At 34.7% G+C, this 13187-nt stretch overlaps 1 protein-coding gene across 4 annotated transcripts; it reads right to left on the reverse strand.

Moving 5' to 3' along the window:
• Positions 1–24: 24 nt before the first annotated feature.
• On the reverse strand, positions 25–11831 carry LOC123685926 (protein rolling stone-like). Of its 4 annotated transcripts, none has more exons than XM_045625811.1 (5): positions 11485–11831; positions 7230–7376; positions 4261–4612; positions 3558–3741; positions 25–835 (listed from the first exon to the last, which is right to left on the reverse strand). In XM_045625811.1, the coding sequence occupies exons 2-5, from the start codon at positions 7311–7313 to the stop codon at positions 595–597; spliced, it is 861 nt and encodes a 286-aa protein (XP_045481767.1). In that variant the 5' UTR covers positions 7314–7376; positions 11485–11831; the 3' UTR covers positions 25–594. The 4 variants fall into 4 exon arrangements, with proteins under 4 accessions (XP_045481767.1, XP_045481769.1, XP_045481768.1 ...); XM_045625813.1 differs by lacking the exon at positions 11485–11831 and adding an exon at positions 10747–10874; XM_045625812.1 differs by lacking the exon at positions 11485–11831 and adding an exon at positions 7759–7912.
• Positions 11832–13187: the final 1356 nt, after the last annotated feature.

The following is a 13187-nucleotide window of genomic DNA, read 5'->3' on the forward strand; positions in this document are numbered from 1 at the left end:
TTTTCTCACTGAAATGAATACACATTTTGTAACTAAAGGTTTTATTTTTGTCGAGGAGGTTCACAAGCAGAAACAATGTACATTTTAAGTAATACTCTACCAGTAATATATAGAAATTCAGACACCCTCAATAACTGTATTTTTTTCAGATGTATTTTTCTAAGTACTAAAACATTCACTAAATCCATAAACATTCAGACATATCCTTTATTATCAAGTAAATACTGAAAATTACAAATAATATCTTTTTTATGAATATGAACAAACAATTTTTAAAATTATCATTTCTTTTGTATGATTTATTTTAGTTGTGGTTTTCAAGGGAATTATAGAGAGTTTTCGTCAAAAAGGAAAGATAATTTAAACATCTTCAATGCAAAGATGAAAATATCTCAGTTTGATATGAAATATACAGATATGGAAGAAAATAGAGAAAAGGGTTAACAAAGAGACAAAATGAACAACTGATATGAGGATGAGCAATTTATAGTGACATCCCTTTTCAACTCATTACCTGACCGATACATCTTCTTCCAGTTCTGTATATACCTTGAGCCTGCACATAAATTTCATTTATTGTTTGATTATTTGATATTAGACTTCATCTCCTGCTATCACAGCCTCATTCACGTAACCCTCACATCCTTGCAGACCTGAATTCAATTCAATACTCTTCCTGCGACCCAGCTTTTTGTGCACTTTCTTTTTGAGCAAATACATAAGAAAGAATAGTGTTTGTAGAATGAAAATAAATATACCAACGCCCGCACATACGAGCAAAGTTCTGAATGGCAGTTCCCACTTCAGTATGGGATATATATAGTCTGTCCCCTCTCTGAAAAAAAAAGGGTCAACAATAATTAATTCGAACTGAAATACCTCAAGGGACATTGTAATTGAAGTAGCGGTCAAGCGTTGTTTTTAAATTTGGGAACCAATGGAAATTGATTGAATGATTAGACTTAACTGTCGATTTTATCTTATGATGAAAATCTTGAATATTCCAACTGACAAAGAAACTGCAACACCCAGAAGGAGCTGTTTAAATTTTAATTTTTTTCTGGTGAAACATAGATAGTATAGAAAGGAGTAAATGATTTTAATTTGGAGAAAAAACGAAGGGTTTATAATCTTTTAATGAAGGAATAATGTGTTTGTCCACCGCGATTATCTATACACTCCCCATCACGTCTCGCCATTGATGCAATAAGATGGTCTATTTCTTCTTGAGGGATACTATCCCAAGCTAACTGTACTTCATGTCTCAGAGCCGCCAAAGTCCGTGGGGGCTGGGGTAAATTTCCAAGCCTTCTACCTATGATGTCCCCAACGTGCACTATGGGCGAAAGATCAGGGAATCGGGGCGGCCATGGCAAAAGACTCATATGGGTCGCTTGGAAAAAGTTTAAACTAACTCTGGAAACATGAGGTCGGGCATTATCTTGCTGAAATATTGGATTCTCGAGCAGGTTGAGGTGAGGGAGAACATGCGGCTTCACTATTTCTTGAAGGTAATGCATTACTGTCGTGTTACCTCGAATTAGACTTAAGGTGACCTACTTACATGTGCAATAGCACCCCATACCATAACGCCTACTGTCCGGTGTGCATGACGCTCAACATCAAACTGAAGTTCACGTCTTTTTCCCCGACGTCGTCAAACCCTTCTTCGGGGCCATTATATGCACCCAATGTGAATCGAGATTCATCAGAAAAGACGACCTGATGTCATTCCACATTCCAATGTTGACGTTCTCTGCAACACTGTAATCGTTGCCGGCGATGCTCAACCGTCAGAGGTAACACAAGATAGGGTCGATGATGCTTCAGTCCAAAAGAACTTATCCGGCGGTAAACCGTTCGGACAGTTACAGGATGGCCTAGTTCTCCTAACCACTCATCAGCCAAAGATCGAGTTGTCGCAAATCGGTCTCTAATGGCCATAAGTCTTAGACGTCGATCTTGAACTTCATTTGTGCCCCTTCGACGTCCTGTGCCTACTCTTCTTCTATTTTGGGCATTATCAAACCACGCTTGACAGCATCTCATAATAGTACAGTAAAACCTCGATTATCCGTTCTCCTATTATCCGTTTTACTCTGTAATCCGTGCTCGTCGACATTTTCACTCATCCGTTCCTACGAGCAGACATCCACTCGATTATCCGGGATTCAATTCATTACGCATGTGCCATAGTAATAATTTGGTATAATTTGAAAATGTTTTAGTCGATGATATTGAGGAATGGCTAAATTCGGATTTAAATGAACCCGGTTATCAGATACTGGATGATTCAGAAATCGCATCAAAATTTTCCCAACCTAACCACTGTATGGATACAGACGATTGTCGATTAAAGTGTTGAAGAATTTTCCACGCAGGAAATAGTTATTCATAATACAAGTGCAGAAGGCATTGATATTCTTCCACGAGCTCAAAATTCAAAAACGAGCCACGAAGTGGCGAGTTTTTGAATGGACGATTGGTAGAATGTGCCTTCTGTACGAGTGTTATACATTATTTTCTCTAATTCATTGCATTTTTATTGAAATTAATGAAATATTTTCATAAATATCTTTTAGTGATTTTTGCATAGAAAAATGTTGGTTGGGTGAACTGATTTCTTTAAGGCAAATTGATGAATCGATAGATAAAGCCGTGGCGGAAAGTTCGGAGTACCAACAAATAATAATAAAATATAACCATGAAAACTGTGCGTTTCAGATATATTCTCGCACGATTTTCTTCTACAAGATGTGGAAGAATGAACGGAATAACCACAGAATTAGAGAAACACTGTTTCTGCCAAAGACGCGTTGAGATTTGCAAATGGTCTGATGCAATATTTAGAGCAAGAAAATGATACGGATTATATTGATGTCCTCCACTTGAGGAAAATTCGGGCTCACATTTGTCTCAAGATGAATAATAAAAAAAAGACAGACAAATATTACATACTTTTTCAACTAAAATATATACATTCGATGTATTATAGTTACTAATGCAATGATTTGTTTTTCATTTGTATAATTTCATATGATATTATGATTCTATTGATTTTGTTGCTTAATACATAATTGTACCCCATACATTTCTCCAATTTTCATAGTTGTTGTGCGTATTTTGAGGAATTTCGATTGTCCGTGTTTTTCGATTATCCGGGAACCGTTTCCCCTCCATTAGGCCGGATGATCGAGGTTCTACTGTAGTTGTATTTCTGTTCGTACGGTTAGCGATTTCTCGAAATGACAACCCCATCTCCTCAATAATTCACTTAGCTGGCGATAAATTCCGCGTACACGTGCTCTAGGCATTTTAACAACAACTAAACATAGACTTTGGATCTCCTCGAACAGTTGGTTTGTTGTAAAATTCAAAAACTTGCAGAAAACCACTCCTAGCTATACTATCTATGTTTCACCAAATAAAAAATTGAAATTTTTTCAGCTTCTTCGGGGTGTTGCAGTTTCTTTGTCAATTAGTACATTATATGGAATTACCAAACCTTAAGATCTAACCTATCTTAGTAATTTTGTTTTACAGATCAATATACCTACCTACTTGTTCCTCCTGCTAAATAGTAAATTACAGAAAATATGGCATAAACGGTTACGAACATCATAGGATAAATACAGTGAGCTATTCTGGTTGGATGAGAAACGATCCAAAAATCTAGCAGCATCATTACACTATTCATACCATGTAGAAGAAAATTCATCACATCCAAACTGTTCTTCTCAGCTGAAAATGTAAAAAAAAGATACAGACTTCATAATTTTGATAGTTTTCATGTTAGAATTCAATATTGGCTTTCGTGGAACTCAGAGACAGTACTTTTCGCCAAACAGGGTTTTCCATGCTTGGAATTCTCTGCCGGAAGAAGTGATATCAGCACACACCATGAACACCTTCAAGAAGAGGCTGGACAATTTTATAGACTTGTAGATTCAGTTTTTATTTTCATTTTCATTGTGTTTCTTTTTAATTTGAGCACTATAGGATTAGTCCTCTACTCTTTCTTATAATAATAATATTGTTTTGAATTTTTGAAAACCTTTCTATAGAATTAACTGCGTGGAAAGAGCCTGGATCAAAAAATGTTTCAAATAAAATGACTCAAAAAATCGACTGAAGACTTAAGGAACTTATATTTAAAAAACTTTTCGAGCCAGGCTCTTCCCAGTGGACCTTTTAAAGTGTATCACCTGTATACTTTAATATAAGGCTAATAAATTAATGAAATAGTATGAAAATACTTACGATTGTAAATAAATGACCAATAAACTATAGTTATAACGCATGCCAGTACTGTAGCTATGGTGTTGAAAGCCCAGTAGATCCTATAGCATATAAATGAGCCATCTTTGAATGATGCGTAGTGTTGTTTCCTATGTGCTAATATATAACCAGTTAGCATAAATGCAGCCAAAAGGGCTTGGAATGTACATGTTGTATAGCCCCAATTGGTTAAATATATCAGCCATTTCAATTGATAATCATCAGTCTTAGTTTTCACAAGTAATACTGATAAGAGCCAAGTTGTGATGAAGTAAATCACCACCAGCCATCTGTAAATCAAGTACCATATACTTGGACTGCTTTTTTGTTGCCACTAAAACAAAAATAGCAGATGGATGGGAACACAGAGTGGACAAATGAGAATTTCTACTGAAATGCTAGCTTTGAAAATTAAATAATTTGATAACATAGACCAACAGCAATTATTTGACTGTATTTGGATGATAAAGGGTGTTTTTTTATAGCTATAGAACTTCAAATTGCAATAAAACAACGATGGATTATTCGATTGACATGAATTTTATTTATCCGCAAGATAATCTTGTGGCATTACATTTTAAATATGATTTCTGGCATATGACCGCCACGGCTGGCTCGGATGTAGTCCAATCTGGACGTCCAATTTTCGATGACTTTTTCCAACATTTGTGGCCGTATATCGGCAATAACACGGCGAATGTTGTCTTCCAAATGGTCAAGGGTTTGTGGCTTATCCTCATAGGCCAATGACTTTACATAGCCCCACAGAAAGTAGTCTAGCGGTGTTAAATCTCAAGATCTTGGAGGCCAATTCACAGGTCCAAAACGTGAAATTAGGCGGACACCAAACGTGTCTTTCAATAAATCGATTGTGGCACGAGCTGTGTGACATGTTGCGCCGTCTTGTTGGAACCACAGCTCCTGGACATCATGGTTGTTCAATTCAGGAATGAAAAAGTTAGTAATCACGACTCTATACCGATCACCATTGACTGTAACGTTCTGGCCATCGTCGTTTTTGAAGAAGTACGGACCAATGATTCCACCAGCCCATAAAGCGCACCAAACAGTCAGTTTTTCTGGATGTAACGGTGTTTCGACATACACTTGAGGATTAGCTTCACTCCAAATGCGGCAGTTTTGTTTGTTGACGTAGCCATTCAACCAGAAGTGCGATTCATCGCTAAACAAAATAAAATGGACGTAGTGCGCGATAAGGATTCCGCACAGAACCATTATTTTTGAAATAAAATTGCACTATTTACAAGCGTTTTTCAGGCGTGAGTCTATTCATGATGAATTGCCAAATCAAACTGAGAATAAATCATTTGACAGCTGTTAAATCGGTCGCCATCTTGAACAGTAATGCCAACTTAAAGTTATATACCTCTAAAAAAAACACCCGTTATTTTCAAGTGGAAAATCCGAAAATGAATTAGAGTTCACCAATCCTATCTAATTTTCTGATGTGATTACTATTTCTATCAATTTCAAACACGCCAATCGTAAGATTCTTGAGCACCAAAATGTATAAAACTTGGCTTTCGAGATAAATGAGGCGTTCTATACTTAAAAATGACTCTGTATAACACGTCACTCATTGAACACGTTGTGGAACATTATGGGAAGAAGATTACCCTGTTTCTGCCAGCTTCCAGAGACTCCACCGGCACTTTGATTGGAAATCGATAATCTCATTAGGAGTATGCTCAGATGTATTTAAGTCTACTTAACTCAATATCATAAAGGGTGTATCAATAACAAGCGTGTGCACCGACTTGCTTACTAATACCGGATTAAGTAATACAAGCTTAAGTATTATTCTGGGGTTAATTTTATTCAGTATGCATATGGAAGATTAGCAAATTCCTGATTGTAACCGGAAACATTGATGTATAGGTTAGGGATTTTCGAGCGCTTGTTAGTATTCCTGAGGGAACTATAATCACGGTATAGATAGTATATCTTCATGTGACATACTGTAATGTAACCTGTGATAATGTTTAGTGATAGAAAATTTTTTTTTTGACGAAAAGCTAAAAGTTCCTACATGCGAATGTTTTATCTTTTTATTGATTGATTCGACTACGTAGATTACAAAAATGCTTGAAGTTGAACGATAAGTCTATTTATTATTCCAGTAATTATAGGTTGTAAACTGAAATTTTCTCGAGTCTGCCAACCCTCCTAGACGCAAGATACGGACTTGATACCTCCAAGTGTTTGAGATCAGAACCTGAGGTTCAAAAAATGTTTTTACTTGAGGGGTCTGTGACGAATAATTCACGAGATATAACGATTTTTAGAGGGAAATTCAATTTTTCCCCAAATTTCAAGTTGAAATTATTTCAGAAATTATAGATTGTAAACTGAACTCTCCCTGGGGCAGAATACGGTCTTGAAACCTCAGTATGTTTTAGATCGGACCTTGATCTATAAAAAAAGTTTTATTCGAAGGGGTTGTGACCAATATTTCAGGAGATATAAGAATATTATATAGGAGGTATAGATTTAATTTTTACTGAATTTTTCAAATTTCGAAATCTAACTAAACTAAAAAAATCAAAACAGAAACTTTGTTGGGCGATGTTATCAAATTAAATTGCATTAAACACAACTTCTTTTCAACTATTTTTGGAAAAATATTTTTCAGATATCAGCTCTAAGAAATATGTGACAATTATTATTATAACAAAGATGATATATTGATCGATAATTGAACATTTTTTAGTTTTGATTCAGGTTCATATGAGTTTTATAACTACTTATTACAGATGTTACTTATAGTGAAATACGTAAGTGAGAAAAACATGAAATAGGTCAATCTTCGTGATCTCAAGGTGAATGAAAAACAAAGTCAAATCGAAACTTCCTGGTTATATAAGTTATAAAGAAGATATGAAGAAGACCTTGAGAAAAACGAACGTTATAAAAAGAAGAGAAAAACTTACTTGGCATATCACAAATATCTCAGGATCATCGTGTTTCAACTGGAATTCTTTTGAGGAAAATTTGTTTTTCCATTTACTGAGCATGCCGTCTATATATCCTCTTGAGATCTCCCTTTTTGATCTCGAGATTAGATCCTTAATTCAAATCTGCAAATAAAATTGAACTTCTTGATGGGAATTTCATCAAATCAGAGCAACCAACACATAAATAACACCTTTCCATTGAGACATGAGCGAAATATTTCATAACCTATGAACTTGTTCCCGAATTACACTTTGAAGATATATTTTTAGTACTCGCGACAAATGTAAATCAGCTGGACTGTAAACACATGTGTTTAAACGCCAAAATCTGCGGCTAGAATCACGTTAGTGTCTGGAGACAATGAGCCAAACAGCCTACTAATAACAACTAAGAAATTATTCACCAATCGAATTTTCTCTCATCAAAGATTCAGGGAATATAGATCAATACCGACAAAGTATTGAGTTGAATTAATTATTAATCCACCATTTGAAGGATACTCACAGGCTAACATAAACTTTTTGAAATTATGTTGGTTAGTTGAAAACGAAATTTCAAATAAGCCTCTTTGAAACTGTTTTCACACCGTTAACAGCTGTGAACAAATTCAGTGCTGTCAATAATTGAAATGATGAGAGGTAGAATTCCGAAAAAAAAAGCATCTTATCGGTATTGATTCTTTTTGTTAGATTACGATATGGATTTGCATTGTATTCTACCCATGATCAATTTATTTATTACTCCATGATTGAGTATACCTATGTTTTATCGTATGTTTTCATATTATGTAAGTGACATACAACAGAATAACAGATAAACTACTCAAATAAAAATGTGAAGTTACGCATTGGCGCGTTTGATACATTTTGTATTGAAATGTTCAGATAATATGTGTTCATTTTTCACGAAATTTCACATGAGTCTTCAAACTGTTATAATACAATTAATAATTACTCAACTTGCTAAGTAATATTAGGCCAATTGAAAAAACCCCGGTCTGATGCACAGATGGCGGTGCTAATATTAAATTCCTATGATATTTAGTTAGAACCAAACTTCAAGCGAAACTTGTCAAAATTTGACAGCAGTCCGACCATTAGTTTGTGAGATATTGCGTTGTGAGTGTAGCTACTTTAGTTATTTGAAAAAAAATTGTAAAAAACAATTTCGTGTGCTGATAAAATATTGCTTTTTGAAGGGAAAAAGACAGTTGGAGCAAAATATTGGCTTGATGAAGAGTTTCGGGGATCTGCACCAGAAAATCAACCATCATTGATTGGTATAATAAGTTAAAACGTGGTGAAATGAGCACTGAAGACCGCGCACGCAGTGGACGCCCAAAAGAGGCTGTTGCCTGTCACCGACGAAAAAATCAAAAAAGTTCACGAAATAATTTTGAAGGACCGTAAAGTGGAGTTGATCGAGATAGCAGACATTGTGAAGATATCTTCTGAACGTGTACATCATATCATTCACGAATATTTGTACATGAGAAAGCTGTGTGCAAAATGGGTGCCGCGCGAGCTCACAATCGATCAAAAAGCAACAACGTGTTAATGATTTTGAGCAGTGTTTGAAGCTGTTTGAGTGCAATAAACCTGAATTTTTGCGTCGATATGTGACAATAGTAGAAACATGGCTCCATCATTTCACTCCGGAGTCCAATCGATACTCAGCTGAGAGGGCTGCACTCGATGAACGGAATCCAAAGCGAGGAAAAACAAAACAGTCGGCTGGCAAGGTTATGGCATCAGTATTCTGGGATGCATAAGGTAAAATATTAACTGATTACCTCCAAAAGGGCCAGACCATCAACAACGATTATTATATGTATAGCGTTATTGGATCGTTTAAAGGATGAAATCGTTAAAAAAAACGGCCCCATTTGAAGAAAAAAAGGTGCTGTTACATCAAGACATTGCATGAATTGGGCTTCGAATTGCTGCTGCATCCACGATATTCGCCAGATCTGGCCCCCAGCGACTTTTTCCTGTTCTCAGACTTGAAAAGAATGCTCGCTGGAAAGAAATTAATCGCCAATGAATAAATAAACGCCGAAACTGAGGCCTATTTTGAAGCGAAAGACAAATCGTACTACAAAAATGGTATCGAAAAGTTGGAAGATGGCTATAATCGCTGTATTGCCCTCGAAGGCAACTATGTTGAATAATAAAATCGAATTTTGACAAAAAAATGTGTCTTACTATGGTAAAAGAGGGACTTTTCAATTGGCCGGTTGAAATGATAACCAATTTGAATGAGATAAGTCAGAAGGGTAAAACTTAACGAGAAATGTAATTTGAAGCAGAATTAGGTACCTAATCTGAATTTTCAATTAACAGATTACCTAATAATGCTACAAATTCTCGTTAGACATTTCTAACACACCAATAATGTCTACTTAACAACTCCAATTAGACCAAATAGTACCAATCAGTTTTGCACCATTAGAAACATAAGGATAACAAATTGTGTCAATCGAATAACTGCTGTATCTTTAAATTTCCTAGATCACCTACTCTATAATTAACAGTATTCATTTTTATTTCTTCAATGGGAGGTTTCTATTCCGCGCCAGAAGTACAATTACATCATGACAAGGAAGTACTAAACATTTTCAACTAGAATGGATATTAATTTCAATAACTGTCAGTTCTGATGAAAGGTACTTGGATAACCATGTGTGTCAATGCTAAGACTGTTACTTATTTCATCAATACTTAAAATAGTTGTATAACTGAATACAAATCGTCAAAAACGAGGAAATCATATCATACATTTTTCATTTGATATTTTGCGATTTTTATTTGATTATTACGATTCCAATTTTTGATGATTATCGAAAGCAATGAAAGAAATTCATAAAATGTAGTTAACCTTCCTACAATCTGATTCCATTCGAATCCTAATAATCAACAATATCGTTATCGAATTTTATTCGGTTTATGTCCACCGATAAAATCATAAAAGTTATGGAAATCCCATTGATTTAATCAATTTTCAATTATTTCGGTAATCATTGAGGTCATCTACTGCAACCATAAAAATTATCGCAATTCAGAATACCTATTTGAATTTAAAAATTCATTCAGAAGAAAATCAACAATGTTTTTAGAAAATTGATCTTCTTTGAGAAGATATTATTTATTGTTTATATAAAAACAAATGTTAAATTGGATTCGTGGTCAATTTAATTACTCAATATGCGTTTAATATCGTGTCTGATAATTTAGCAAATTGTTGTCCTAGACCTTGCACCGAAGTCTAATTCACAACGTACAATAAAACCAACAAAGAGTAGTTCTCTTAAAAAGCCAAGAAAGAGAGGTCTAGTTTATAATGCGCTATAGATCAATTGATTAAAAGTTAATTGTGAACAATCACGAAAGGAAAATAACAATTACTATGTTTCACACAACAAAAGATCTTTTGTTGCCACATACGTAAGAATAAACGCTTAATCAACGTAGTAAATACTAAATAGGTACTGACCCCAAAACAAAACAATTAAGTCTCGATAACATTGAAAAAATTGGAAATCCAGAAAAATACCAACACATTGAATCTACAACTCTGTAGTAACGGAAAGTAAAACTGGAATTATCATAATATCTGGTCTTCCCTATAGTAGTTTACTTGCTATAGGTATTTTCAAGGCTAAATTTATTTCGGAGAAATGCATTATGAAATATTTGTTTTGATATAAACGAAGACCGCAATACTCGATAAGGATTTCACTCGATACATATATAGGTACGTTGACAGTGCAAACAATCAATTCAAACTTTCATAGGAATACATTTTTTAGTATATTTGAAAGTTTTCATTCATTGAATTGATCGTTGTTTCTGTATTGTTTATAAAACTCTGAAAGAGGCAACTAATTGGATTGAGTTCAATAACAATCCATATAATGATTGGATCGAATTTTATAATAATCCAGTGTTTTCACGAACTGATTTTTCCAAAGAAAATCAAGTAACTTAGAACCTAGATACTTAATTCCATTCTGATAATGTTTATGTTGTTCCCCAATCGTTTTCTATTTCAAAAATTTTCTGGAAAGAACATCATGAACCTCTTTAAATTGAACAATATATACCTATAACTCGAAAGACTTTTTATTGAATACCTACTTAATTATTCAAGAAGAAGTCTTTCGATGTGTAAGTCCAACTTCTCTTTCCATTTTTTCTTTCAGTTTTCAATTGAAAATCAGCTACAACTTACCTCCATCAAAAAGGCAATTTTATCCCTTTTTTTGTTGAGCATAAACTTTTTTTCTAACAAATATCACTGAAGACCTAGCACGGTGAGAATATACACACACAATTATAAGTTGTTTAATACCGGTTCAAGTCAAAGGAAGGAGCCTCTGTTCAGTTATATAAGTATAACGAAAGTGACTGCTTTAAAATTCTTTCACCATCATCGAACAGAAAGTGTTGTATTAAATGTCTTGTCTAATCTGATAATAAGTCGGCAGGACAGATTGAACTGAGAACCAGGTTAGGAACTATGTAAGTTTAAATTCGCGGCAAACGAATTACATACACACTGATGGTCAGATGTTATTTGTGGTAGGGCTGGTGTCCGTGGAACGAGTTTATAATAATATTTTATACGCACTCGAGGAAAGTGAAGCGGAAATATCATTGACAATCTGGGAAAATACAGAGCCTGGTCAACATTACGAAATTACTAGCGTTCAACAACAAATTCAAACTTACTGATTGGAAATTTCATTTATAAATTGATGAAAAATTATAAAACCAGTAAGGTGATGTCAAGAATATATGCGGGCTTTTTCAATTCTGTATATGTATGTAATTTTTTATGAAATTTCTCATTGAGGAATACAGTTACTTTATCTACATGAAATGTGCTTGATAAGTTTCAACACAATGTCATTGTAATACTTTTTTGGAACAATTTTCTTAGGCAACGAAAACCATATAAAAATAATAAATGCATGCTTGGAAGGTTTGATTCTTTATTTATAAGACATGAAAATTCATTGCTGCTTTTTCCTGCATTCTGGCATTTCTTTGGACATCTCTGTAAATAACCGAAAAAATCAGCTCGTTTAGTGAAAGATATGAATATTACACCTTGCGCATCCCAGAAAACTGTTGCCATAACCTTGCCAGCTGACTATTGTGTTTTTTCTTGCTTTGGATTCGGTTCATCGTGTGCAGTCCACTCAGCTGACTGTCGATTGGACTCCGGAGGGAAATGATGGAGCCATGTTTCATCCGTTGTCACATATCGACGCAAAACTTCAGGTTTATTGCACTTAAACAGCTTCAAAAACTGTTCAGAATCATTAACACGTTATTGCTTTTGATCGATTGTGATCTCGCGTAGCAACCATCAATGATGGTTGATTTGCCTGGCGCTGACCCCAGAAACTTCATCAAGCCAAGATTTTGCTTCAACAGTATTTTTTCCCTTCAAAAAGCAATATTTTATCAGCACACGAAATTCTCTTTTTTTCATATTTTTTCAAATAACAAAAGTAGCTACACTCACAACGCAATATCTCACAAACTAATGGTCGGACTGCTGTAAAATTTTGACACGTATCGTTTGAAAGTTGGTACCTACTAACTAAAAATCATATGGGGGCTTTTCAATTGGCCTAATATACAGTGCGGAAAAGCCAAATGGAATAAATTCTGTTTCTTAGTTACTGTACAAATTTATGGAAAATCCGGTCATGCTTATCGTCAAAAGTCTACTGGTCTACCAAAAATCCTCCCTTGATGAGTGAGAAACACGCAATTTCTTCAAAAAGATAATGTTTTGGCAGGAAATATTCGAAAGCATATTATAGGCAAGGTTTCATTCATGGCAACCAACCTTGGAAAATTTATAACCTGATCAAGGAAATCCTCAAGTTCCAGGAACGATTGAATGGCCTGCGCGATTCC

This window comes from Harmonia axyridis, chromosome X, assembly GCF_914767665.1.
Source record: "Harmonia axyridis chromosome X, icHarAxyr1.1, whole genome shotgun sequence".
NCBI classification, from domain to species: domain Eukaryota; kingdom Metazoa; phylum Arthropoda; class Insecta; order Coleoptera; family Coccinellidae; genus Harmonia; species Harmonia axyridis.

Bases quoted from the DNA above. Each gene is read 5' to 3' on its own strand.
- LOC123685926 (XM_045625811.1), bottom strand. From the start codon at position 7,313: ATGCTCAGTAAATGGAAAAACAAATTTTCCTCAAAAGAATTCCAGTTG. The intron at 3,742-4,260 runs GTAAGTATTTTC...TTACATTTTCAG, and splicing joins TTGGTCATTTATTTACAATC to CTGAGAAGAACAGTTTGGAT. The intron at 836-3,557 runs GTAGGTATATTG...TTTTTTTTTCAG, and splicing joins TTAGCAGGAGGAACAAGTAG to AGAGGGGACAGACTATATAT.